This window comes from Lynx rufus, unplaced genomic scaffold (assembly GCF_022079265.1).
Source record: "Lynx rufus isolate CCGP_SWC_20201006 ecotype Redwood Valley unplaced genomic scaffold, mLynRuf1.p SCAF_23, whole genome shotgun sequence".
Taxonomy (NCBI): Eukaryota; Metazoa; Chordata; class Mammalia; order Carnivora; family Felidae; genus Lynx; species Lynx rufus.
The window spans coordinates 5228277-5255811 of NW_025814838.1; the positions used below are offsets into that span (position 1 = coordinate 5228277).

At 49.1% G+C, this 27535-nt stretch overlaps 1 protein-coding gene and 1 pseudogene across 14 annotated transcripts in view; both read left to right on the forward strand.

Annotated features, from left to right (window-relative positions):
* The window catches only part of ARHGAP17 (Rho GTPase activating protein 17), a 154023-nt gene extending 130213 nt beyond the window's left edge, over positions 1-23810 (forward strand). For 9 of the 14 annotated variants that reach the window (XM_047087842.1, XM_047087845.1, XM_047087847.1 and 6 more), the window contains 7 exons: positions 8-121; positions 2765-2856; positions 5118-5274; positions 7237-7467; positions 9452-9621; positions 15162-15788; positions 22936-23810. In XM_047087842.1, coding sequence (XP_046943798.1) covers positions 8-121; positions 2765-2856; positions 5118-5274; positions 7237-7467; positions 9452-9621; positions 15162-15788; positions 22936-23066 — 1522 coding nt within the window. In that variant the 3' untranslated portion in view covers positions 23067-23810. The other 5 variants (XR_006963612.1, XM_047087851.1, XM_047087849.1 and 2 more) reach the window with 5 other exon arrangements.
* On the forward strand, positions 3007-3127 carry LOC124518090 (uncharacterized; annotated as a pseudogene).
* Positions 23811-27535: the final 3725 nt, after the last annotated feature.

Sequence of the window (27535 nt, forward strand, 5' to 3'; positions counted from 1 at the left end):
TCCATAGGTATTTAATCAAGTTCCTTGCAAAGCTTGCCCAGACCAGTGACATTAATAAAATGACTCCCAGCAACATTGCAATTGTGTTAGGCCCTAACTTACTATGGGCCAAAAACGAAGGGTAAGTCTTCCCCGTATGCCTGGATTCATCTCTTCTCTCCACCTGGTGGGAATACATTCTGGTGTAAGATGCACTTCAGAGTTGCGCTTCTGAACTTGGGTTTTTCCATTTAGCCAACATTCTTGGAACACAGCTATGAACTGGGTCCTGTCCCCGGTGCTGGTCACATGCACAGTCCTCAGAGGGTCCCACTCTTGGGCAGTCAGGCAGATGAACAGCTGTGGCACAGTGATGAGCTCTGCGCATAGTCTGTGCTCGTGGGAATGCTGTCACAGATGTTATAAAGTTGGATGACCATGGTACTTACTGAAGGAACACAGCTCAGGCTGAGAAGTTCAGGGAGAGCCTCGCACGGCACTTGGGCTGTACTTGGATGAATGAATACCTTCCTGCAGGTGCGACCAGATAAGCAAAGTCATTGCAGGCATGGAAGGGTCTGGTTGCTAATTTGGGTCTGGGAGTGCTGTCATATGGTCTTGTATAATCAGGGGCCAGGAGACTGTGACTGGGGATTATGCAGCCAGAGCCAGGTTCTGAAGAGCCTCACGTATCTTGCTGAGGTTTAGAACGAATTTAAGGGATCATAAGTGGTCAGGGAGGCATCAGGGTTTCTAAGCAGAAGAATGACTTCATCCAACCATATTTGGAAAGATAATTTGCTGGCACTGAGAAATGTGGATTGGAGGAGAGGGGTCAGGGAGACCAGCTAGAAAGCTCCTGGAAAATCACTGACACTGACATTTACTCTGTCCAGGGGCATAATAATTAACCTCATTTCAATTCTCACAAATAACCTTTCTAATAGGTGCTTCTGTCCTCATTTTTACAGAAGAGGACCAGTAACTTGCCTAAGTTTGCACAGCAGGGAAGTCATGGGACCCCCAGGCCACATCCCGAACCTTCCCCACCACCCCAGGACTCCCTCCATGTTTCTTCATATTGGAAAATCATGGGCAGTCCTCATCTCCATTAAAAAAAAATGCAGTGACTTTCTGAATTAAAACCTTTCTTTTTTTTTCATTTATTTATTCACTCATGCCCGCCCAACCATTATGTATAAGATTACTTAAAAAGATCCAATATCATAAAGCAAAACTAACACTACGTTGATATACAAAGTTAACTACATACATCATATCTTACAGCCAATAAATTCCAGGTAGACCAAAGGATTAATTATATAAAAAGTGATGCCATAAACATGGCAGGTAGATACTTACTGCCTTTTGGGATAGAGAGGTCTTTTCGAAACATAAAATTGGTGTAAATAATTTAAAAATGAATAGATTTGTCTCAACAGCTACAAACTTCTAAATGTCAGAAAGCACCTTAAGCAAATGGTAATTCACGAACTATGAAGGGGTTCCTCCAGAAGTGTCCAGAATATATTGAAAGGTCTTGCAAATCAATCAGCAGATAGTATCTCCTCAAAAAGAAAACTTGGCTGAGATCATGAGTGAAGAGTTGCTCCCTAGTCCAGTAGGGTTCTAAGGCACAAGGGCAATCAGAATCCAGAAGGACGGAAGGGAGGACTGAGTGGGCAGTGGGGAAAATGTACAACCACGCTTGCATTTTAAGCTGGAATTTGAAAGGAGCTAGAACGTTTGCTTGATTGGTAATGGGGGTGAAGATGTTCTTCCCGGTGGGAAGAGAGGTCAGAGGGGTATAGAGGGAGGTTTGAGGCAGTCAGGCAAGGGCTCCAGCCTCTTGGGGGTTCAGTGTCCTCATTTATGACCCAGACCTTGTAACAGTCCGTGTTGTAAACATTGAGTTCAGTGAGGTGAGTTCACTGAAGCACATGGGGGCTCCCTGGGTGTCAGGCCTTCGCAGCTTCTTGGCTTCTGTGGTGTTCTGACTCTGAACTGGAACGTGAGCTCCTTGACAGCGGGGATAGTGATTCTTATTTTCTTCCTTTTGAGCCCTGACATTCACACTGTCAACTTCTGAACACGCATCTTGGGACCAGATATCACAGCCTTAATACCGTGGGGTTTTTTTTTTTAAAGTTTATTTATTCATTTTGAGAGAGTGAGAGCAGAGGAGAGGCAGAGAGAGAGAGGGAGAGAGAGAGTCCCAAGCAGACCCTGAACTGTCAGCACAGAGCCTGACACAGGGCTCGAACCCACGAACCGTGAGATCATGACCTGAGCCGAAAGCAAGAGTCAGATGCTTAACCGACTGAGCCACCCAGGTGCCCCCTTAATACTATGTTTACTGTGGGGGCTCAGGCTTTCTGATACGGGGCACAGCAAACAATACATACTTTCTGCTGTATGTGGTGCCAAAACTGGTGGTGGTATCTTGGGTCTTACAAGATAACTACCACGGGCAACACGGTGGGAACACGGTGGGAAAATGCCTGGTTGACATCCTGTTCCGAACCAACTTAAAATCAGCATTTGGACTGAACACTGTTGTTCACTGGCTCACTCGCTGTTAACACGGTGCACGCAGACCAAGGAGCGATAATCAAGTGGGGGTAGTTTTTCCTCCTGGGGCATCACCGCCACACTCCTAGGTCAGAGCCCCGTGCACCTAATTTTTGCACTTGTGCTTGAAGATTTTATCGTTTTAAAGTAATTACACTGCCGTGACACAACCTGCCTGGGGGAAGCACTTTGACTTTGTGAATGTCCTTTGCAGGTCGCTAGCTGAAATGGCAGCGGCCACATCTGTCCACGTGGTTGCGGTCATTGAGCCCATCATTCAGCACGCCGACTGGTTCTTCCCTGAAGGTAATTCACCTTTCCAACTTCACTGACCACCCAAGCAACACAATAACAGTATAAGAAATTCTTCTGAGAAGAAAATGCATCAGTAATCCCTTCACCATTACCTAACTGGTTTCCCTTTTTCGCGTTTCTTTTTAAAATAGACCGCTTACAATCGCTTCTCGGCCTTTTGGCTAAGATCAAGTGTAAAATAGACCGCTTACATTCATCTTTGACATATTGGCCACCACATTATTTTGTGTTTCGCTTTGTTTCACTTAACACTGGAGCTGTTCGCTCTAACCAGCGTATACTGGAATACCCACTAGGCACCACATGCTGGTGGTGACATGCTGTCCCCTGGAGGAAATTGGCCCTTGGAGAAGGACACATAAACAGATATTGTAACACATGGCGAGTGAGAAGGAAAGGCGGATAGTTTGACAAAGTCAGATGCTGGGCACAAAGAACCAGGGACTGCTTTGTAGAAGAGGTGACACTGAATATGCAGTTTTCCATTGGGAAGACCTCTTTTTGTTTCTCTAGGCAGAGAGCTGGTTTTTTCGTAAAGGTGGAAGGTAACACAGGATAGGTGGATTGGAGCCATTTTGTGAAGGTCGGAGTTGGCATGTCAGAGAAGTAGGATTTCAGTCTACAGGCCGTAGATTTTCAAACTGCGTCTGTTGTAGTCCTGGGATCCTCAGAGTTTCCACGACCCTCTTTGGGGCCACTGGTCGGCATGTTTTGGGAGTCCAGACCCCCGCCCCTTATTCTGTGAGCTCTGTGAATGACCCCAGGCCAGGCTCACCTCTTCTTTACCATCAAGAATCCCACCTCCCTCATGTAGGCTGCTCAACAAATACGTGATGTCTGAGTGAATCCTGGCATTCTGCCCAAGATTTCTTTGGGAAAACGAGTCTTGGAAAAACTGCTTCAGGCAGTACAGAGTTGGTGTTGCCTTTTATTTGCATTTTATAATCAAAATGTAAACACTTTTCATTTTTTTATCCAAAGAAGTAATCCATGCTTATTGCCCTTGTCCATATTCCATAATTTTTTTTTTTTTAAACAAAGAAGAAAGCAGAGGGATTGTGTAAGTTATATTCTGAATCACACCCCTTCCTTATTTCTAGTTCCTTCATTTTACCTCCCCTGGCTTGGGAAACCATTCTTTTTTTTTTTTTTTTTTTTAATTACTAGATAGAGAGAGAGAACCAGCACAAATGAGGGAGGGCCAGAGAGAGAGAGAGAGAGAGGGAGAAAGAATCCCAAGCAGGCTCCACACCCAGCACCAAGCCCAACATGGGGCTCAATCTCACGAACCACCAGCTCATGACCTGAGCCAAAATCGAGAGTGGGACACTTAACCGACAGAGCCACCCAGGTACCCCTTGGCAAACCATTCTTAAGAGGAGAGTGCAGGGGTTCCACTTGTGAAGCAATGAGGGCTGAGGGGCTGAAGAATGAGGCTCTCGTTGCAGAGGGAGTTTTAAAGCTCTGTGCCCCCATATGCTCTCTTGTCACACACGGGCAAACCTCATTTTATGGCGCTTTGCTTTATTGCGCGTCTCAATACTGCATTATTTTACAGACAAGGCTTGTGGTAACCCTGCATTGGGCATGTCTGTCGGTGCCGTTTTTCTGACAGCATTTGCTCATCTCGTGTCTGTCACATTATGGTAATTCTTGTGGTATTTCAAATTTTCTCATTATATTTGTTGTAGTGATCTGTGATCAGTGATACGACTCACTGAGAGCTCAGATGATAGCATTTCTTAGGAATAAAATCGTTTTAAAAGACAAGTGAATTTATTTTGAGAGAAAGAGAAAGAAAGCGAGGTTGGGGGAGGGGCAGAGAGAGAGGGAGAAAGAGAATCCCAAGCAGGCTCCGTGCCGTCAGTGCAGAGCCCAATGCAGGACTTGAACCCGTGAACTGTGAGATCATGACCTGAGCTGAGATCAAGGGTTGGTTGCTTAACCGACTGAGCCACCCAAGCACCCTAACAATAAGGTACTTTCTATTTCAAGTATATACGTTGTGTTTTTAGACATAATGCTATTACATGCTGAATAGATGACAGTATAGAGTAAACCTAACTTTCATATGCTCTGGGAAACCAAAAAAGTCACTTGACTTGCTTCATTACGATACTCATTTTATTGGGGTATTCACTTTATCGTGATACTTGCTTTATCGCGATATTCGCCTTGTTGCAGTGGTCGGACGGCGCACCTGCAGCGTCTCCGAGGTGTGCCTGTACACTTGTTTCTTTCTCTTGTTGCAGAGGTGGAATTTAACGTCTCAGAAGCATTCGTGCCTCTCGTCACCCCAAATTCCAATCACTCATCTCACACTGGAAATGACTCTGACTCAGGGACCCTCGAGAGGAAACGACCTGCCAGCATGGCAGTAATGGAAGGGGACTTGGTGAAGAAGGAGAGGTGTGTGTTCAGAGCTGTTCACTCGCATCCAGCAGCAGATGTCATGTAGAAGGATGGTTGAACCCTCGGTATCTGGTCCGGCCTCAGCCGACCTGTCATGAGAATGGCCCACTATGCCCCCGTGATTGTTAGGTCCAGATATTTAAGGAATTTTGCTCTAGTTCATTCCAAACATTAATATGACTTACGTAAGACAGATGGGTAGCTTGTCTGCTAACATCCAGACCGTGTGCGTCCAGGCTTTCCTTGGTGGTCTGTGGGATGGCATCATACACGTGACAGAGCCACCCGAACGCACTCGGGGAAAAGAGAGAGGGCGGGGGAGAAAAGTTAAATATTGTGGACAGATGTCCAGGAGCGAGTGTGAGAATAACCCATCTCTCACAGTAAGTTGTGTGACTTGGTGTTTAAAGAGACCTATTTTGGATAGAACGTGGCCCTTCAGTGGAAGCCAACCACTGAATCTGATGTTCAGCTGGAGAAACTTGAGTATTTCCAATTCTGGAAGAAAAAAAAGATGGCGGGTGGTATCAGATCTAGTGAGAGACAGTAGGTCTCCGTGCTGTGCTCCATGGGCGATTTTAGTGGGATTTTCAAAGGTTAGTAAGGCTCTTTGTGATTTGCGTCTTCAGAGGCCAGCCTGCTCAGTGTGTATGATGAAATACCCCCATACTCACCAGTAAGGCCAAGTTAGGCCTGTTTGAGTAGCGTGCTGTTCTTGCACACGCATAAGTAATAACATCACAGACGTGGTGTTACATTACAGCTAAACAGCAGGCTCCTATTTCGATCACCCGATCTTGTAGCGAGCTATGATCTTTTTTTGTTTGATTTTGCTTGGTAGTGGTTGTTTTTTTTTTTTTTTTTTAATTTTTTTTTCAACGTTTATTTATTTTTGGGACAGAGAGAGACAGAGCATGAACGGGGGAGGGGCAGAGAGAGAGGGAAACACAGAATCGGAAACAGGCTCCAGGCTCTGAGCCATCAGCCCAGAGCCTGACGCGGGGCTCGAACTCACGGACCACGAGATCGTGACCTGGCTGAAGTCGGACGCTCAACCGACTGCGCCACCCAGGCGCCCCGGTAGTGGTTGTTTTTAATCCACGGTGAAGGCTCTCCTTCCCTACTCGGTCCCCCTGAAGCCCGCATTTATTACGTGCCGAGACCTTACTTCTCTGCAGTCCCATTCACACATTTGGTCCTGCTGCTCGATGACAAACTGTCCACCACGAAATGAGCCTTCACAGACTTTAGGTTACAAAATGCAGTGTTACGGGTCTGACTGGCATATAGTAAACGATTCTTGGTTACCCCCCGGGGTGGATTCTCCCCACCAGCTGACCCAGTAAACATGAGCTCAAGAAGCCATGCACCTCGATTTTTCAAACTGAAGAGTTTGAAAGTTCATGCATCAAGTAAATCTTAAGCGAAAAGTGAATCTTCCTCCTCCCCACCCTCCAACTGCCATCTCCTTCCCAAAAGCAACTGTTTTTCCCAAGGTTACCGACCCTTTCAGGTCTATTCTTTGCACACTCATGTACCAGTGTTTCTACATCTCGGCTCAAGAAGCGGAGTGGCGTCACAACCTTCCCACTCAGCTCCCACCTCATCCCCCAAACACACAGACTCGAGGTGGCCCTTGGGTGGCACGCAGCTAGGCAGGCTAACGTGATGCCACTCACTCGAGACGAGGCCCGCCCGTTGGCTTGCAGCTGTTCACCCCCAGACTGAGAAAGGACACTGATCGGGACCGGGTCTGTCGGCTCGCTCAGGTCTAAAGCCCGGGTGAGCTGCTTGCCTTGGTAATAGGGATGGCCGCGAACCTGGTCCGCGCCGCTTCACTGCATGCTGGGCAACCGGGGGGCTGTCCACGCGTGTGGGTTTCAACACGCGTGGACCGATGGGCTTCTGTCTCAGTAGTCAGCTTGCATGGTGTGTTGACTGTTTCTTCTTTCTGTGTAGCTTTGGTGTGAAGCTTATGGACTTCCAGGCCCACCGGCGAGGTGGCACTCTAAATAGAAAGCACATAGCCCCAGCTTTCCAGCCGCCACTCCCGCCCACAGATGGCGGCACCTTGGCTCCTGCGGGCCCAGAGCCCCCTCCCCAGAGCTCTAGGGCTGAAAGCAGCACAGGGGGTGGGGCTGTCCCCTCCTCTGCGGGCATACTGGAGCAGGGGCCAAGCCTGGGCGACAGGTAAGGAGGCCGGCTTCTGCTGGGTGCCCGGTGCCCCAGCCTTCTCGCAGGGGCTGGCCTGTGGGCACGGCATCCAGGCCCACAGAATCACTCGGCAGAGAGTGAACTGGATTTGCCTTCACTCTTCTGGTTGGCAAAGGATGGGGAAAAAAAGACTGCAAATTGCTTGCTTCCTTTCCTGTTTTCCAAAAGAAGCAACATTCGTTTGCATTCTTTACCGTACTGCTTCGGTGCTGGAAGCCAATAGGTGGCTAGCCGTATTGTAAACCTCTTTTAGCTGTTGGATGTGCACTCGATGTCCATTGACCACTCGCTTGTTGCCATCTAGTGTGCTAACTGGTTAACACTTGAATGTAGCAAGTTACTTATAGTATCCTTGGCATTCATTCATTCATTCATTCACTCACCCACCCATCCATCTACCCACCCGTCCACCCGTCCGTCCGTCCATCCAGTCAGCCTTATTGAATAACTGACTAAGTACTGGACGCTGTACTAGATGCAGTTGGTGACTGAGACCTTCCCAACCCCTAGCGTTCAGTCTCGTAGGCAAATTGATAATGTGAGTACAAGGTAAAAAATATGATACATTTTCTTAAAAGGCTCTTTTGTTGATTCCTTTAGATTAACCATCTGGAGTGGGGTACAAATATACAGCAGCTTGAAAAAAAGAGGACCTTTGAACTTGAGATTTCTGTTTAATGTGCATGAATTCACTTCTCCACACTGACCCAGGCAGATGACCACCGGAGGCCACTTCAAGTGGTATCTCAGGTGGTTCTGGACCGGAAGCTGCTGTAAAAGATGAGCCCCTCTGCAGAGCACGTGCTCAAATGTTTATCGCAGCCCTCTATAAAGCACTAAATAATCACATATTGAGTAAAACAGATGCACAGAACAAGGATCACCTGTTTCTGCATACATTGTGTGCAGAGACGAAGCTGCCTCAGGAGAGCTCCCTCACTTCCTGTCCTCTGCATGGGGAGGGAGTGCCTCCTCGTAAGCCAGCTGCTTACGAGAGCGGAATCTTGTTCAGTCGTCACACCTGAACTCTGACTCTCTGCGTCTTCCTGAATTCCTTTTTAGTCCATAATTTGTGCAAGTTCACATTTTGGTGAAAAATAACTGAGGCTCCGTGTTGTCTCGTTAACCGCTGCTCCACACGTCTTTGTTTTGGCTTAAACTTTTTTCTTTGGGAAAAAAGTACTCGCAAACCCTCACATTTTCATGTACCTGTTAGCATTCAACCCATTCAATCAAGGCTTAAATACATTATTTAAGATAATAATCAGAATTCACTGCAGATGGACAAATAGAATGTCAGTCCTCGGTTTGCCTTTGTTTTCTATGCTTTGTAGACATTTTTGTGTACACTTGGCTAGTGGCATTCACTGTTTGGTGACCCTGACAAAATGTAGCTGTCAGGTTTAGTGTAAGAGGGTCTGACCCGGGAACTAGCCCGAGTTCCGATCTCTGTCTCCCCTGCTGCTAACCAGCTCCAGACTTTGAGCGATCAAAGGGTTTCTCTTTCCTCAAGTCCAAACTATTGATAATAACCGAGTACTTTGTAATTTACAGCACTAGTATTTTGCCACAGCTTTTGCTTTGTTTTATACACTGTATGTGTCAAAATCTCATTAGTTTGAAGTCCAAAAGCCCTTTTGTGTTTTTCAGTATTGCCCGATCTTAAGTACAGGCAAACTAGAAATTTCTTGTTGGTTGCTATGAAATGGTCTCTATCATGATGTTCAAGGGGCAGAAGAGTGGAAAGACAGTCTGATGCAATGAATCTCATGAAATATTTAGTCCTGTGTGGCCCCAAACAAATACTAGCTTTGTAGACCCAGTGTGAACTGTTTCAAATTCCAGATCACCTCCTTGCCTGTGGAGGTGAGAACTCTGGTTGGGATCTGGTATTTTTAGCTTGCTTATTAGCTATCTAGCTGGGACCATCCGACATCTAACTTGACTTTGCTCCCCTTAGTCCGCCGAAACCCAAGGACTCTGCCCCTGCCCCCGCACCCACCCCGGGGAGAAGCAACAGTCAGATGGCCGCTGGCCCGAACCAGGCCCAGACAGCGGCTGGCTCCCATCAGCTCTCGGTCGGCCCAGGGCACAATTCCGCCGGCCCCAGCCCACACACTCTGCGCCGAGGTAAGTAGCCACCTTTACTCCTTCCCCTTAGGGATGGATGTGCAGACATCCTTGGGTTAGCGTGGGGATTCACTTGCAAGGCTTTCTGACAGATCGTGGCCATGTCTGTTCATAAAAGGGCAAGCAGAAAAATCAGTCATTTTAAGAGCAAAGTCAGTGAAGAGAAATGAAATAACGGAGAGCAGAGAAACAGGCACTGCTGAGTATGTTTAAGGCACAAAGTCCAACAAACGAAGGTTGCTTCTCAGAAGCAGTGCTCCCAGTTTTCCAGGAATCTGGCAGGCCAAGCCCTCCCTCCGTTTCGAAAGCACCACAGCCTCCGTAGTAGCCAAGCTTTATGGGTCTGCAACCCTCAAGATGGTGGTCGGGGCTTTCTGGGTCCTGACACTGACATGTGATCCAAATCGTCCCCACCTATACCCCTGCAAGCCCTCCACCCGGCAGTTAGGGGGACTGTTTGAAAACACAGCGGATTGTGTCATCTCTCGGTTGAAAGGCTCCAGCGGCTTCTGTGTAAACCTCCCCCGTGGGCCCTGTGTGGTCGGGCCTGCCTTTGGGCCCCGCTCTTAACCACTGCTCTCTCTCACCAAGCTGCCAGCAGCGCTGGTCTGCTCTCTGTTCCTCGCCTGCACTGAGCTCATTCCCTCTTTAGAGCATCCACATTCCATGTCTTCTCTTCCGGAACATTCTGACCCACAACATCTTCTCGTGGCTCTTTTGAAATTTTATTGGGATAAGAAGACCTACCGTGAGATCTCCCCTCTTAAACTTCTAAGAGTACTACAGGCACACTGTGGTACGGCAGACCTCTGGAACTTACTCATCTGGTGTAACTGGAACTCTGTGTCTGTTAGTTAGCAGCCCTCCGTTACCCCTTCTGCAGTGCTCTCTCTCCAGCCCTTGGCAGCTGCCATTCCACTCTCCGATTCTGTGGGCTTGACTCTTCTAGATACTTCGTGCAGTCCTGTCTTTCTGTGACCGGCTTATTTCACCCCGGGTAATGTCCTCCAGGTTCATCCATGTTGTTGTGTATGGCAGGATTTCCTTCTTTTTTAAGGCTAAATAATATTCCAGTGTATGTATATCCCACATTTTTGATCCAGTCATCCATCGATGGACATTTAGGCTGTTTCTGTATCTTGACTATTGTGAACAGTGCTGCAGTGAACACAGGAGTGCGAGTATCTTTTTGAGACCCTGACTTCAGTTCTTTTGGCTAAGTACCCAGAGGTGGGTTTGCTGGATCATATGGTAATTCTATTTTTAATATTTTGAGGAGTCTCCTCACTTTTCCATAATGACGGTACCACTTGTATTCCCACCAACAGTGTATAAGGGTTCGATTTTCTCTACATCTTTGCCAGCACTTCTTTTGTGGTTTTTTGGGTTTTTTTGTTTTGTTTTGTTTTTTTTTAATAATAGCCACTCTGACAGATATGAGGTGCCTCATTATGGTTTGGATTTCTGTTTCCCTGATGATGAATTTTATTCTTTTGCCTGTGGATGTCCACTTTTCCCCACACCGTCTGTTGAAGAGACCGTCCTTTCCCCTCTGTGTGTTTTTGGTGTCCTGTCAAAGACCAACTGTCTGTGCGTGAACTTATCTCTGGGCTCTCTGTTCTGTTCCACACGTGGTTCCTTTTTACCACTCAGGTCACAGCTCAGAAATCACCTCCTCCATGAGCCCTCCGCAATATACCCCCTCTGAACTGATGACCACTCCCGTCCCTACCAGTCACCAAGTCTTCCTCTGTCATAACACTGTCTTTCTTTCCGGGCATTTTTTTCTTGATCTGAAATTTTTAAATTTGTCTTTTAACTTGTTGCCAGTTTCCCCTAGTACCTCTTAGAAAGCTGGGATCTCACCCGCCCAGGGGGTGGCAGAGGCCTCAGGGACAGCCGGCTTCAGGGGAGTCAGCTACTCTCAGGTGGCCTGGTCAATGCTGGTCATGGGAGGGGCAATTGTGATAAATAATAAAAGGCCTCAGACTCAAAAGTTGAGCTGTAGCTATGCCTAAAGTCACATAGCTGGTTGGATCAAAGGCTGCTAGTTTAACCTTTCCTAACTGAATTCCTACAAATATAAAGTAGAAATTAAAATGCCTTCTTAAGGGGTATATTGTGGGAATGCCCATGAAAGCACCATCTTTATAAAGCATAACATAAATGTTAGGTGGAATTTTTATAAATTACAGGCAGGGAGGGGCCCCTGGATGGCTTAGTCCATTAAGTGTCTGACTTTGGCTCAGGTCACGATCTCACGGTTCCTGAGTTTGAGCCCCGCATCAGGCTCCTTGCTGACAGCTCAGAGGCTGGAGCCTGTTTCAGATCTGCGTCTCCCTCTCTCTTTTTCTGCCCCTCCCTGGCTCGCGCTCTCTCTCTCTCCAAAAAAACTAAATAAGCATTAAAAAAAATTTTTTTAAATAAAAATAAATTACAGGCAGGGAGGCAAAGTCAGGTATATGCTGCCTGGTCACAGACCCACGTGGTCCTTTTTAAGGTGGTCCTCTCCCCTGAGGATCTTCGTCTGTACCCCAGCTTATCCTGGAGCGTAATTGGGTCTTCTCTTCCTGGATTCTGGGTGTAATCCTGCTTTTGGGTTGAGGCTCTCCTTATGGCCACATTAGGAGTCTTTCCTGCTTCCGTAAACCACAGACCTCCGGCTTCCTCACAGGATTAGTCTGAACCTTCTGCCCCTGCCTCAGCCTCCCCAAACCTTCATAGGTTTGTCCTATGGAAAGTCCACCTTTCTCCCATCTCCCCAGCACCCAGCTCTCCTGCTTCCTCTTCTGATTCCCTCTATACCCTTTCCTGTCTGGAGTGGTCTTTTTTTTTTTTTTTAATTTATTTAAAGTTTATTTATTGTGAGAAAGAGTGAGAAAGACAGAACAAGTGGGGTTGGGGCAGAGAGAGAGAGGGAAGAGAGAGAATCCCAAGCAGGCTTCACACTGTCAGTGTGGAGTCCAATGCTGGGCTTGAACCCATGAACTGTGAGATCATGACCTGAGCCGAAATCAAGAGTCTGACACTTAACCGGCTGAGCCAGCCAGGCGCCACAGGAACAGTCTTTTACTTGATGTGAATTCATAATTAATATTGCTCAGAACAAAAAACTAGAACTTTTTCTTTTTTAAATGTTTATTTTTGAGAGAGAGCTAGTGGGGGAGGGGCAGAGAGAGGGGGAAACAGGATCCAAACAGGATCTGTGCTGACAGGAGAGAGCCCGATGCGTGGCTCGAACTCACAAGCCTCACAGCTCATGACCTGAGCTGAAGTCGGGCACTTAACCAACTGAGCCACCCAGGCGCCCCAGAACTTTTTGTTTTAAGTTGTTTATGGTAGCCAGAGTACAGCTAATATTCCAAAGGTTCCTTCCTTTGTCCGCTGGTCAGTTGTTTCTTTGGGAAAAGGTCTTCCAAGGTCTGGGGTCAAAAGTTCTAGGCCAGCAGAGCAAAGGAGACTTTATACCCTTTTCATTCCTTAATTCTGGGCCCTGTGAGCAGACAGCCAGGCTGTGCGGGGAGAAGGAAAGGGATGAAGAGAGTCCAAGGAGTCCACAGAACATGGTTGTGAGGCGGTTCTGCCAGTTGCTAGCTGTGTGAGCTTTTGCAAATACTTGACCTCTCTGAGCCTGTTTTCTCCACCGTGAAATGGGTGTAACAACGTCCATCTTGCAATGTGAGCTTATGAGACTCAACCGAGACAGTTTATGTAAGGGGCCGGCCTTGGTGCTGGTGATGTGTTGGGCAAATGAAACATTTCCTTAATTTCCCTATCCCTTTTTGGGAAGATGAGTAGAATCTCGGTACAATTTGAAAAATACTGAGGAGCGTGGATGGCTCAGTTGGTTAAGTATCTGACTCTCGATTTCAGCTCAAGTCATGATCTCACAGTTCATGGGTTCAAGCCCCAAGTCGGGCTCTGTGCTGATGGTTCAGAGCCTGCTTGGGATTCTCTCTCTCTGTCTCTGTCTCTGTCTCTCTGCCCCTCCCCCACTTGCACTTGTGCACGCGCTCTCTCTCAAAATAAATAAATAAACTTAAAAAAAAAGAAAAATACTAAAGCCTCTCCACCCACCTCTCCCAGCCCAAAACCCGGTCTCCAGACCCACTGTTGGTAGCAAATTCTACTCCCACGGGAGTAGATCTCAGCTGATACTGGGAAGGTAGTGAAGTGCTTCAACTCTCCGCAGATATACCTAAGGCAGTTCGTCCAGATTTATTTATATTTATATCCAGAATATATCTGTTCATTCAAGTGATTCTGGAACTGGTAGAATTTCTGTCATTAAAAAAAAAATCAAGCCGTCTTGAAGAAACTGGCTTAGGGCAAGGGGCCTAAGAATTTCTGTCATTAAAAAAAAAATCAACCCGTCTTGAAGAAACTGGCTTAGGGCAAGGGGCCATGGTATGTTGTGTAGGCAGATCAGTCATGCTTGGCTGTTGCCCCCTTAGCTGTTCTCGCTTCTCCCCTTTTCTTACTGGGCCATCAGGCCACCAGGGAAGGGGACTGACATGAGGGCAGCTTGGTGAGCTAAGAGCAGTGACTCTGTGTAGGGGGGCGGCCCCTTGACTGAGTTCTTTTTTTACTGGACTTTAAACTTTTTTTTTTAACACTTACTTATTTTTGAGAGAGAGACAGTGGTGGGGAGGGGAGAGAGAGGGAGACTCAGAATCCCAAGCAGGCTCCACACGGTCAGCACAGAGCCTGACACAGGGCTGGAACCCATGAACTATGAGATCACGACCTGAGCGGAAGTCAGAAGCTCAACTGACTCTGCCACCAGGGGCCCCTATTCTTACTGAACTTTTAAAACAACAGGTCATGGGGGGCCTGGCTGGCTCAGAGGAGCAGGCGACTCTTGGTCGTGAGTTCAAGCCCCACATCGGGTGTAGAGATTACTAAAAAATCTTAAAAAATGCAAAATAAAACAACAGGTCTTTAAGGGTCTCTGTGTGTGTATGAGGTGCTTTTCTTTCTTTCTTTTTTTTTTTTAATAGAAACTTATTGTTTGGGAACAGTTTTGGATCTGCAGGGAAGCTGCAGACAGTACTGGTTGCTCCCTTGTACCCGCACCCGCTTTCCCCTGCTGCTGACCTCTTAGGTCCCCGGGGTGCCCTCTCACAGCCGGGCAAGCAGCACCTGCGGCGTCACTGCTGAACAACTAGCCGCTCCCCCGGCGTTCACTCCCCGCCGCGGGGCCACGGCACCCAGGAGACCGCGTCACACTGTGTCATCTCGTCTCCCGAGTCTCCCCTGGGCCGTGACGGTTTCTGACCTCCCGTGCGTTTCCCTGGCCTTGACCGCGTGGGGGAGTGCGGGTCAGGCATTTTGAAGGACGTCCTCCATCTGGCAGCTGGTTTTCTCTTGGTTGGACGGGGCCGAGGGCTTTGGGGGAGGACGACCGCCAAGGCGAAGTGTCCCCCTGACGGCGTCCTTCTGCGGGGGCGCACGGTACCCACGCGGGTTCGCCCGCGGAAGATGGCGTTGGCTCTCGCCGCCGTGCCCTTCTCACTGAAAGGCGTTCTCCTCCTTTGCAGCTGTTAAAAAACCTGCTCCTGCACCCCCGAAACCAGGAAACCCGCCTCCCGGCCACCCCGGGGGCCAGAGTTCTCCGGGACCGTCTCAGCATCCGCCCAGTCTGTCGCCAAAGCCAGCCGCCCGAAGCCCTTCTCCTCCCACTCAGCAGGCGGGCCAGGCCCCGGGCCAGCCGTGCGCCGCCCCGCAGCCCTCGGCGCCCCGGAGGTACTCCAGCAGCCTGCCTCCCATACAAGCCCCCAGCCACCCGCCGCCGCAGCCCCCCACGCAGGCCGCGCCGCCCCCGGGGCACACCAAACCCGGCGGCGGCCAGGGCCCGACCGCCCCCACGGCACCGGCCGGCGAGCAGGGACTGGAGCAGCCACCTCACACCCCTCCCCAGACTCCGACGCCCCCCAGTACTCCGCCTTTAGGAAAACAGAACCCCGGCCCGCCCGCTTCTCAGACCGCGGCGGGGACTAACCCTGAGACTGCGCAGCCACACGCCGGAACCTTACCGAGACCGAGACCAGTACCAAAGCCCAGGAACCGGCCCAGCATGCCTCCGCCCCCACATCCCCCTGGCGCCCACTCCGCAGGGGACGGCACCCTCAGCAACGCAGCTCCCACTGCCTCCAAAATAGTAACGGGTAAGTGAGAAACTGCTCCCCGCCCACGCTCCTTTGTCTCTGTCCCCTTCCATTTAGGCCTGGGTTTACAGCAGGGGGCAGCCAGCCTTACGCCGGCCACATCTGGCCCATAGCCAGCCCATTTTCGTAAATGAAGTTTTACTGGGACACAGCGGCTCTTATTTGTCTACATATCGTCTCGGGCCGCTTTTGTGCTAACATAACAGAGTTGTATAGTCAGAGATTATTGGGCTCGCAGAACCTAAAAATATTTAGTGCCTGGCCCTTGAAGTTAGCTGGCCACTGACTTCTAGTTTCATTATGTGTCTAAGACCTCCTACATTGACATTTTTCTAAGTGTAATGACCTAATCCATGTGGAAGGTACTGGACCACACAAGCATGAAATTCATTTCTTCCTCATTAGGATACTTATTTTCCTTCTAAAGGTAAAAATGTTCATAGTGAAGCATTTCAGGTATAACTTTAAAAAACAGGGTCTGTGCCACTTCGGACGCCCCAGGAAGGGAGATCTTGGGGGGGCGATCACATCAGAGTGCGGCCTCCAGGGGCGGGGGAGGGAAAGATTGACATTTTCCCATAATCCCCATGGAAACCTGTTTCCGGTGGTGATGATGGTACAGATTTCAGCAGGCCACCTGACGGGGTGTTTTTATTAAAAAACCCAGTCGAAAACAGTCGAGCATTTATTTAATTGTGATTTCTTTTCAAAATTCCACCCTAAGTGTTCTAATACACTATTTGATTTAAGGGTGAGGTAGATGGGGGTTTTTTAAATGTGTTTTTTTTTGATGGCCGTTAGGAGCTTTGAATCACAACAGTTTAATTTTCCATTTTCTACGTGGGGCTAGTTTTAGAGACGAGGTGGAATATACCTCTGGGCTGTGCAGCTCTACTGCGTGACTTGTCTGCTGAAAATGAGCCAATGGTGTACCCCAAACTGGGGGTACTCCAGATGATGAGGGTTAACCCACTAGCTTTCTGATAACCTTTTTTCTCCCCCAGGAACATACTGCATAACTTGCACGTATTATAAATGGTTAATAACGTATGATGACACTCCAGCTTTTATTTTTAAAAAACAAAGCCACATTGGTGTGTTTGTTTGTTTGTTTCCCAATAGATGCCCTTCCTAGTGCCCTCACAGGTGGGGAAGGTTCCCAGGACTAAGGTCTGTAACCCCCCCAGCAGCTCGCACCAAGCTCCATACGCTCCTGCTTAGCCGTGTTTTGCAAATGTGCTTTTGACCACGTGCTCAGGAGCAGCTACCGGACCCCCCTGCCGTCCATTCTGTAGCATGTGGACGTTACTTTTGTTCTTACCAAAAGCATTTTGAGCTGCAGTGCTCCAAATTCGAGGTAGCTGTCAGTAGATTGAGAACCCGATTTCAAGCCGCTCACCTAAGATGCTAGGAGTGCCTTCTTTCTTGTTGGTAAGCCTTTTGTAAGTGTCCTGCTCTTCTCAGTGACTTCCCTGTCGTTGATTGGCTCATCACATCCAACCAAAGAGGACTCGGGTGCAGTCAGCACAGAAAATTGTGTTCCTTGTGTCTTGAGCTTTAATTTGTAATTGTATATCTTAAGTGCGAGTTAACTGCATGGAGCTTCTTAATTTGATGTTTGAAATTCTCAGGACCAAACCAAACAAACAAACCGATCTTCTTCCAAAGATCCCACACTAAATTCCTTTGCGTTCTAGCACGCTTACATTTTGCTTTCTTAAACCATACGAGCTTTTCAAAAGGCACCGTTAGCCTCATCTGAGCCGGGTCCACATTTGGACGCCTTAGGGCTCTCGTCATGCGTACCATTGCTCTAATCGGCTGATCTGAGCCTTAAACCCTTGGTGGGCTACTTCGCCAGCGTTCGCAGCCTCGGTCTGAGTAAGACTTTCTGTAGAAGCCAGAAAAGGAAATGAGTGAGGCCTTAAAGGCGTGGAGGAAGGCACGAGTATGATTCCACATCCTGACTCCTTATAACCCAGCAGTCTGGGGTTGCCCCACTGGGTATGGAAGTCGTGCACCAGAGTGACATGACTAAACCCTAATTAAGGCTGAGCCTTTTAACCCTTCATGACACCAGCATTTCACCCGCAGATCTTTCCTTTTACGTAGATAGGAAAACTACCAACTGGAATCACGTCTGTTCTTTAAAACCATTCCCACCTCACATGTGTTTATTCCAGAAAACTATCTTATTGATCCGGTACAACACTGTAATGCTCTGTACTTTATCAGATCAGGGAAATTTTATATGAAAGTACTTTGCCTTAAGATATTACCTAAGTATTTAAAAATCTATGTTATGAATTCTCCTAAACTCAAGAAATCCCAGGCCACCACAATTATTTTTGTATTGCGGAAGTAACTTTTAATTGCCTAAAATCTCCTGGACTGCCATTGGGAGCACACAGAAAGCCCCGTTTAGGATTCATGCATCCACTAGTATTGAGCAAGCTGCTATTATGAACCATTCTTGGGTATTTCAAGAAGAAAAACAATGTAACTTCCTTGGAAGGCCATCCTTTATTATGACATTATGTTTTCATGTGGAAAACCGTAGACAGTTTCCTAAAAACAGGTTATTTGCTTAGAGCATTTAATCCTAAAAAGTTGAATTACAGCCTGGGGATTAGGATAAACCCTTGGGGGAGATCGATGCCGCCAAGCAGATCTGACCGCCATCGTCTAGCAGCTCAGCACCAGCACCGGAGAACGGAGGGATTCTGATGTCCTCCGAAGCTCCTCTTTATTGTTACTGTAGAAAGCGCGCAAGCCTTTCAGCTTTGAAAGTAAAAGAGTTTGCATCTTGCTGTTTTTAAAGGAACAGATTTTAGCCAAGAGTGTTCTAATTGAAACATTTTATTAAATAATTTAGATGTATGACCTGCCATATTCAGTAAGAACTCAAATTGGAATATTTAATGGTAAGGAAAAGGCACCTGATTGGCCAAAGCTTTTGTGCTCCTTGATGATCGTTACTCGTGCGCTAACGCCTGTTACTAACCGGGCACCCTAACCCTGCCTGCTTGCATCCCTACTAACAGTGCATGTACTAAACGATGCTGGCTTCGTTCATGCTTGCTCTCGATCACTCTGAGTACTAAGTGTGTTCACAGACGTGTGTGACAGGCGGTCACAGGGCCGGCCTTGTGCCTTCTCTAATTTCTGTCCTTTTCTGTACCAGGCAGGCTTGAGGTGTAGTAGAAAGACTTTGTGGACTTGGGCCCGAATTCGAAGTTCAGCTCTCTGTGTAACGTCAGGCAAAGGCACAGCCTGGCTGATCAGTTAGAGGGTGACATTTGTGAGAATTTTTGTTGAAGGGATTGAATCAGATAAAATAAGACGTCTTACAGTTCTCAGCATACACTGGGTCCTAAGTGAACGCTAGCGATCTGTGATCATGTTTATCTTGGAAAAAACAGATAATCAGAGTTATGTCCTACACTCATGGGTCAGCGCTTTAAGAATGCATATGCCCAGGGGCACCTGGGTGGCTCCGTAGGTGAAGCGTCCAACTTAGGCTCAGGTCGTGAGCTTGCAGTTTGTGAGTTCGAGCCCCACATCAGGCTTGCTGCGGTCAGCGCAGAGGCCGCTTCAGATCCTCTGTCCCCGTCTCTCTCTGCCCTCCCCGACTTGTGCTCTCTCAAAAAAATAAATAAATAAAAATAAAAATAAAAAAACCCAGCCACAGGAGGGCACCCATATTTAGATTCTAATGCACCATTTGATTTTCCCAATAGCAGTTCTTTTGTGGGTTAAAAAGACAGTGCTCAGGAGTAGAAGATATTTCTTACTATTTCATGATATTTCGTGAACCTGAGAATACATATCCCCAGGGCTGCCGTCCGCTGTGCGATGGTACGTCCTGTTGCTCTCGGGGCCGCCACTCAAAACTCAGCACTTTGCTGGTTCTCACAGTGTTGTTTTTTTTTTTAAAAAACTAACCTCTTTTTACATCCTGAAAGTAACACATTTTAAAAAATTAACCATAGGTATTAAAGAAAATTTGGAAACTAGAAATGATAAGCCACGCTGCTATAATTGAAGAAGTTCACTACTCATATTGTGGGTTTTTCTCTATTTTTTCTTTCCTAAAAGTCCAGGGTGTGTGTGATCATGGCTTTTGATCCTGCATTTTTCATTTTACCTTACATCATATGCCCCTTCCCATGTTATGATGTTTTTACAACCCATCTTCTCAATGACTGCATGATATGAAGCGGGTTTATTTTTGCTCATAGTTGGACATTTTTAAGTGGCTCCTGCTTCTCTTTGCAGGTTATTTTTAACAAATAGATACCAGAATCATGTCAAGGTGAATATCCTAGTGAGACTTGAGCAGAATCTCTCCTTTGTAAAAATAATAAAAAGTTGATGCAGAGTCTCTGACAGACTGGAAAGTCTCCGACAGCCCTAGCGAGCCGCTGCGGGGCAGAAGGGAGTCATTCTCTCAGACAGATGGGTCAGGAGGCGGGATAGGTCACCCCACAGTTGTGTCTGCAAAGTGTAATTCCAAGGCTGTGTTTGGAGTGGCCGGGAGAATACCCTTGGACTGTCTGGAGGGTCAACTGACAACCTAAAGCACGTGTTCACAATTGTTGACGTGATAAACCTTTAGGACCGTATCCTCAATCACAGGGTGCCCGTTCTGGCCCCCCGGGAGCCCACATCCTTGATACAGATACTCAAAACAGGAAGGAACTCACTTAGATTTGTCCAAACCCCACATCAGGGGTGATGTTCTGCCTGAGTGGAAGGAGCGTCCTGGGCATCTCTTTTTGTTTTTTGCTTTTTAATAAGACATCAGTCCTGTGAACTTAGCTCCGAGCTGTATGCTCAAAGACCAGCCCTTCTTAGAACGTATCTAATGAAAAATGATGCCTTATGTAAATTCGCAGCCAAAAAGTTTCAGAGGCGTTTTTTTTTGAAAAAACAGAAAAGAGTTCCTGCGGGAATCTTTCTAAAATAACCTTTTCCTCCTTTTTACTACAGTGAACCAGAGTGTTTAAGACTCACACATTATCTCCTCAGATACCATCTTCTCTGTCAGGACCCTCACCCGAGGACACACAGACTCCTGTCGGGAGGAGGGAAGCGCTGTGTCAGTTAGACCCCACAGTCCAACCGGTGTGGCTCCGATCCTCTGAGGGGTTGAGTCTCTCCGAGTCCCCCTTTCTTACCTCCACGGTGGCATTGCTACTGCCACGGAGTTATTTCGTGTGGAGGTGTCAGCGAGTGCCGTGATGACGTGTGTGCAATGCTTAGCACCGTATCTGGGAAACGGCACCCTCTCCATGGTGGCAGCCGTTGTGACAAAGAGGAGTCTCCTTCTGGAAGCTGGCTCTGCCCCCGTGCCTCTTTGTTGCATGTAAACGTTACTTGTTGCATGTGAACGGATCTGCTGTCTTCTTTTTAAAAAATGGTTCATGTAAGAGAGAGAAGGGGGGCTGGGAAGTAACGTATCTGCCAACCTCAGGCAAACCAGGCGCAGCAGGCAGGAGGCAGGGGGAACTTCCCTTAGGCTCCCCCACACGTTTTTTCCCTGGGTGTGGAGGTCGTGCGTGCTCATCAAAAATAGAGGAATTCTGGGAAGTACAAATCCAGGAATTCTTTATATGTGATGTAAAAAAAGAAAAAGAAAGGTAGTGAGTTTGTCCTCTGAGAAGGATCTTCGGCCCATCGGTGTTGGTTTGCACATGCACCCACCTGTTAACAAGTAGGAACCTACCCAGTGCGTACGGTGCCCGTGCATCACGCACCCCCACCGGGCGTGGCGGCTCGGCAGTCTCTGGTAGACTCTTTGAGCTAAAAAGAGACGCTGGCTGGTTGCACCATCTGTCTGGTCGGGTTAGGACAATGGTAAGGGGATTGAATTTGCAATGCATTTCTGGTACGAGTCTTGTCTCTGAGACACGACTGCTCTGCCTGAGGCAGTAGGAGGGGAGGATTGGGAAGATGGCCGGGCTGGATGACTCTTCACCATCCATCCCTGCAGCTGGCCAGCCGTAAAACTGATGGAGCGTCAGCCATCATCCAGTCACTGTTCTAGGCATCAGGGAGGCACTGAACAAGACAACAAGTACAGGAAAAGCATCTCTTAAGCATAACGGGAAAACTCCCCAGCACACCCACCCCAGCCCGGCAGCGTGAAACCACAGCAGATCCGAACATCTCCCTTCTCTCCTGCACCAGCCCTGACACCTCTCAGCTGGCTCTCACAATTTTCTAGAACACACACCTACTAGAGAGACAAAGGATTCTGTCTTGATGAGGGGCTGTCTCCCCCAGTCAACTGCCGGCTTCATTAAAGCCGTGTCTGGCTTGTCCACTGTTGTGCCCTCACAGGTGGGTGCTCAGTGAGCACTTGTTCCTGAGTGAGCGCATCTGAGACTCCCCGGCCTCACTAGGAGGAGGGCTGTGGTAGGTGACGATGTCTTTTGTGAGTTTAGGAGTGAGGGACCGACGGCTCGAGGATTGTGTGTTGCCCTCTTGCTAACGGAATTCTAGCCAACATAATAAGACAAGAAAAAGGAACTGGAGTATAAGTTAGGAAGACAAGAGAAAATACTTGTGGGATGTTGGCGATCCACCTCAGTGATTGTCAACCAGCGGTTGTTGCCAGGGGACATTTGGAAGTGTCTGGAGACATCTTGGTCACCCTGGGAGAGAGGGGGCCGTTTGCCACGGCATCTAGGGCATCAAGGGCAGGGCTGCTGCCGTGCACCCTGCAGACAGCCCCGCAAGCCAGAACGATCCAGCCCCGAATGTCACTGGTGGGAGGCTGGCGTAGCATTGCTAAGAGGAATAACCCCTCAGCCCCGGAGGAGGGGGCTGTCTCCAGTGAAGCACACCTGTCCCCGCAGCCCAGATGTTGTGAGGGGAGTTCCATTAGTGCGTCAGAGGGCTTGGCGAGAATGAGGTTTCCTCTCCTCGGTCAGAGCGAGCACGCGCTGCAAGGCTGCATCCGAGAGCTGCCCTGGGGTCTTGGAGGCTTGACCCCCGCTCCCAAGGGCTCATGGCGGCTCTAGCACGAGAAGGCGTGTGTGCATGGGCTGACTCGGACTTTCCGGCTCCCCTTCCTCTCGGAGCGCCCCGGGCGGCTTCGGCATTACCACGCGCTGATCCCGTGTCTCCTGTTTTTGTCCAGACACCAGTTCTAGAGTTTCAGAACCGCTTCGCAGCACCTTTCCTGACACGCATTCAGACTCCACAAGCAGAGACGTGCCCGGGCGCATTCTATTGGACATAGACAACGACACGGAAAGCACCGCCCTGTGAAGAAAGCCTCCCCCAGCCCGGCCCCCTCCACCCTGGCGCGTGGAGCAGGGGCAGGTGCGCAGTTACCCTTGCAGACCCAACAGCGAAGAGCTTCCAGTGAAGGGAAACGAAGGCCTGACGTGCAGGGCCTCGCCTCCCGCAGCCCGAGGACAAGGTGGGGGCTGACACTTGAAGCCGAATGACCTGTGTCTTGAGGACGCTGGCTTTCTTTACCTGGGAAGGAAATCATGCCCAGAAACATTTCTAAAAGAAGGAAAAACGGAAAAAGACAAAAGAAAACGAAGTAGCTAGAATGGAAGGAGTATGCTCGCCGAGACGTGGGGAGGAAGCTTTGTCGCTGCGCAGTTAGTGCAGGCCGTTCGGAATGAAGAAGCACCGCGTTAACTATTTAATAAAATGCGTTCATTATGCAGATCACCCACTTCCTGCTCCTTGGACTTTGATTCTCACACCTTAGGAGGGAGGTCCCTCTCCTTCAGAATCGCCGCAGAATCATTTTGTATGAAGTATGGTCTGTGCCTCCCCGAGCCCCCGAAAGCCACGCGCATCGATGGTGACCGCTGGATCCGTCACCTCAGCAAACTGGATGTGACCTGTGCCTTGCCGGATTGCAGAATGTAGAAAGAAACGTACTGTTCTTTTTTTTTTTTTTTAAACAATGTAATTGCTACTTGATAAGGACCGAACAATATTCTAGTTTCATGTTTAATTTGAATTAAATATATTCTGTGGTTTATATGAAAACTTTATCATTCTTAGAAGCAAGACCGTGGACTGTGTGTATGCGTGCGTGTGCGTGCTATCTCTCACCCAAATAGAATTCGGATGAGACGTCGGGGTCTGTGACCATAGAAGCCTGAAGGAATGGAGAGCAAAGTCGCGGCAGTGACACCAGCCCCCAGGTGCCCCAGAGACCTCTCGGACTGGCTGTCCCCCAGTGAGTGTTCCATGGTCGGGCTCTTCCTGTGCACTTACCGGTCCTGACTCCCTTCCCTGTCCAGCCAGAGACACAGAACAGTCGGCCCCGCAGACCCAGTGCAGGAGTCCCGAAGCCGCTCTTTTCCGGTGGCGGGAAGGCACTGCCCTCCCAGGGTTGAAAGACTCGGGAGGAGCAGGTGGGGAAATAGAGCAGAGTGGGGCCCACAGGCTGGATGCCTGTTCTGATGACAGCCGCTCCCGGTGGCCCAGACGTGGCGGGCTCCTCAGGGGACTAGGCAGGGACACACGCTGCCAGCGTCGGCTGCCTTGAACCATTCCGTTGGTGGAGTTGGTTGCCAGGCACATCAGCAACCTGTGCCTTGCCCGGAGGACACCGGCCCTGTGTTCTGCTTCAGCAGCACACGCAGTACTGGTGGCACGAAACAGAAGTGGAGCTGTGAAGTTTAACAGCCGTAACTTGCAAAGGGCAATCCCTTTTTCCTCCCAACTCAAAATTCCCTGTGCCCCCAAAGTGCTTCCTACACTTACTAATTATTAACTACATTGAAAATAGGTACCTATTGAAGCGCCTGGGGGCTCAGTCGGCTAAGTGTCTGACTCACGACTCGTGAGCGTCGGGCTCGCTGCTGTCAGCACAGAGGCTGCTTCAGATCCTCTGTTCCCCCCTCTCTCTGCCCCTCCCTTGGTCGCATTCTCTTTCTCTCAAAAATAAACATTGAAAAAAAAAACACATCAAAACTAAGCACTGGACAAACAGAAAATAAGAAAGTATTTTTTAAAAAATAGGTACCTATAAACCCATGTATCTTAAATTTATATTCACTTAAGGCTCACTCTCCCCCATCCCCCCTTTGCTGTAGACCAAGTTCCTTGCAGAAAGCAAGAGGCTCGGTGTCGGTTGCCCATCAGCATCGAGCCCCTTCCCCGGGGAGCCCACTGTCCATAATCCGGCATCTGTGCAGCACCTCGGAGATGCCGCGGAGCCTGAGCTGGCACTCGGGGGGAAGCTGGGACACCGTGCTTGCCGAGGAGATGGCGTTGGTGCCTGGGGACCAGGAAGGTCCACGGTGGACAGTTCTCTCCAGAGCGGCACATGCGTTTTATTATTGCTGGCTCCAAAATACAACACAGACCCTCTTTATTTTAAGAATGTTTTGGTTTTCACTCTCCTTTGTTGGTAATGATCTCCCAACCCCAACAGCTCCAATCTAAAGAAAAATGATGGTTATGCGTGTCAAAGGTGAATACCAAACCAAGGCTACTGCGCATCTTCCTGAATGGGGGAGGACCAGAGTGGGGTGTGGGTGGCTTGGCTTGCATTCGGAGCTGTAACTGCATCATGGTGGAAGCATCTCCAAGGTCCCACAGAGACGTGATTACCCCTGCTGGGAGAGTCGCCACCTTGCCATCCCCTTCTCTGGCAATAACACCGCCAGAGAGCAGGAGAGGTCTTGTGATTTAAACTCACGGTGGCCATCCTGCTCATCCAGGAAGGTGCTGGTGTCTAGGAAGATGGTGCCGGTCATCTGCCCCTTCAGATGGTTTCCTTCCCTTCTCTACGGAATGCTTTCTCATAGAATGTTCTAGCCCTGTGTGCTCAGGCCTTCTCTTCCTGCTCCCCCGTCCACAGCAACACCAGGGTCATGGCCCTATTCCTGACTGACACACGTTGCATTCAGGACCCATCTGTCCTGTTCTTAATCCAGCATTTGGAGACCACGGGGGGTCAGCGCAGGCCCCCGGCGGCCTGACTCTGCTTGGTCCTACCCTGTGAATCCCCAGGAGTTTAGATGCAGCTGGACCAAGGAAATCCCTGGGGGCTCCACGGATGGACCCTTGTCCCTCTCTTGGGACTGTAGCTCCCAGTGAGTCTCACACATGCTCATAGTTGAAGGTCTGAAGGCGATCCTTCTCTGGCTTCTTTACCTGACGTCTGTTCCCACCGTTTCCCCACCAGCGCCGTGGCCCTGGTGGTCTGCAACCGAACTCGAGAGATTCCACCCTGTCTCACAGACTGTTCTGCCGTCTCTTGGCTCTAGGGCCCCAGGTGACATCAGTGACTCACAGTCTAGAGTCTTACATCCCATTGGGTAGCAGCAGCTCACTGACGGATGTTTCTAAACCAGTGGCCCCCACTGATACCATGGTGGCGGAGCTAGGGACGGGGAAAGATCCGGCACAGCAAAGCCAGAGGCAGAAAGTGGCCTGAGCTACCTCAACTGCCAGCTAAGGGGAGCCAGGCAAAAAGTGGGGTGGTGTCGGGGCACCTCTCCCTGGAAGCCATTTCTGGGGGTGTCTCTGTAGTCCCCTTGCCACCCACAGCCCATCTGTGTCCTGAGGCCATTCTGCACTTCCTGCCCTCAGAGCCACACAATAAATTCCTTTTGTGTTTTTTGCATCAGCTTTCTTGGGTTCGTTTCTGTTACTGACAACCAAATGGCCCCTACTTGATGCACTTCCTAAAAGAAGCTGTCCCCCTCTGCTCACTCAGGGACACAGCTGTACCGACCCCTTGTGGCTCCATGGGTGAACTTTCGTTTCCATACTCCCTGCCAACTCCCCCTTTGCGTCTCCCATGCGTTGACGAGCCATACACAGTCAGTTCTCCATTGCTACGTGACAGACGCCCACAGACTTGGCAACCTAAAACGACACACACGTATCACCTCCCAGCTTCTGTGGGTCAGGAGTCCAGGCACAGCTCAGCGGGGCCTCCACATAGGGTCTCACAGACTGCTGTCAAGGTGCTGGCCAGGGTCAGGGTCTCATCTGGAGGTTCGACTGGGGAGGGATCCACACCTAAGCTCCCTTGTGGTTGTAGGACCACAAGGTCTGAGAGCCCTGGCTTCTTGCTGGCCCACATATGGAGGTCCCCCTCAGCTCTTAGAGGCTGCCCACAGCCCCTTGACTCGTCGGCTTCCCCAGTGTGGCCACTAGTGCATCAGGTCAGCAAAGACAGTCTCCAGGATGCATCTGCTGGCAAGACGGTCTTACATGATGTGATGTAACCACCGACTGATATCCCGTCACCTCTGCCGTGTTCAACTGGTCAGTAGACGGTTGTGGGTCTGTCCGCCATCAAGGGGAGAGACTATACAAGGGCACGAACACCAGGAGGTGGGGATCGTCGAGGGTCACCTTAGGGTCTACACCACACACATGAGAACGTCATCACAAATGACACATGTGGGGCAACATTCGAACCAAATATTCTTTTGAGAGAACCAAAAAAAGTCATCAGCATTCTGTTTTCACCCTCTCCACTTGTATCTGAATGGAGTCTTTATGCACATCAATAAATTACATTTGAACGACCAAAAAATTGTTTGCATGTCAGTTCATGATAGGGACCCCACATTTGTATGTTCACACAAGGACCCTCAGAATTGAAGCCTGGTCTTCTAGATAATTGCTGGATGTCCTCTAAGTAAATACTGAGGGCTCGCTCTTCCATGTGCTGGCCCAGACCCTGGGGACCCAACCTGAGCCACACAAGCATGGCCCTGGCTGCCGGGGAAACTGGCACACGA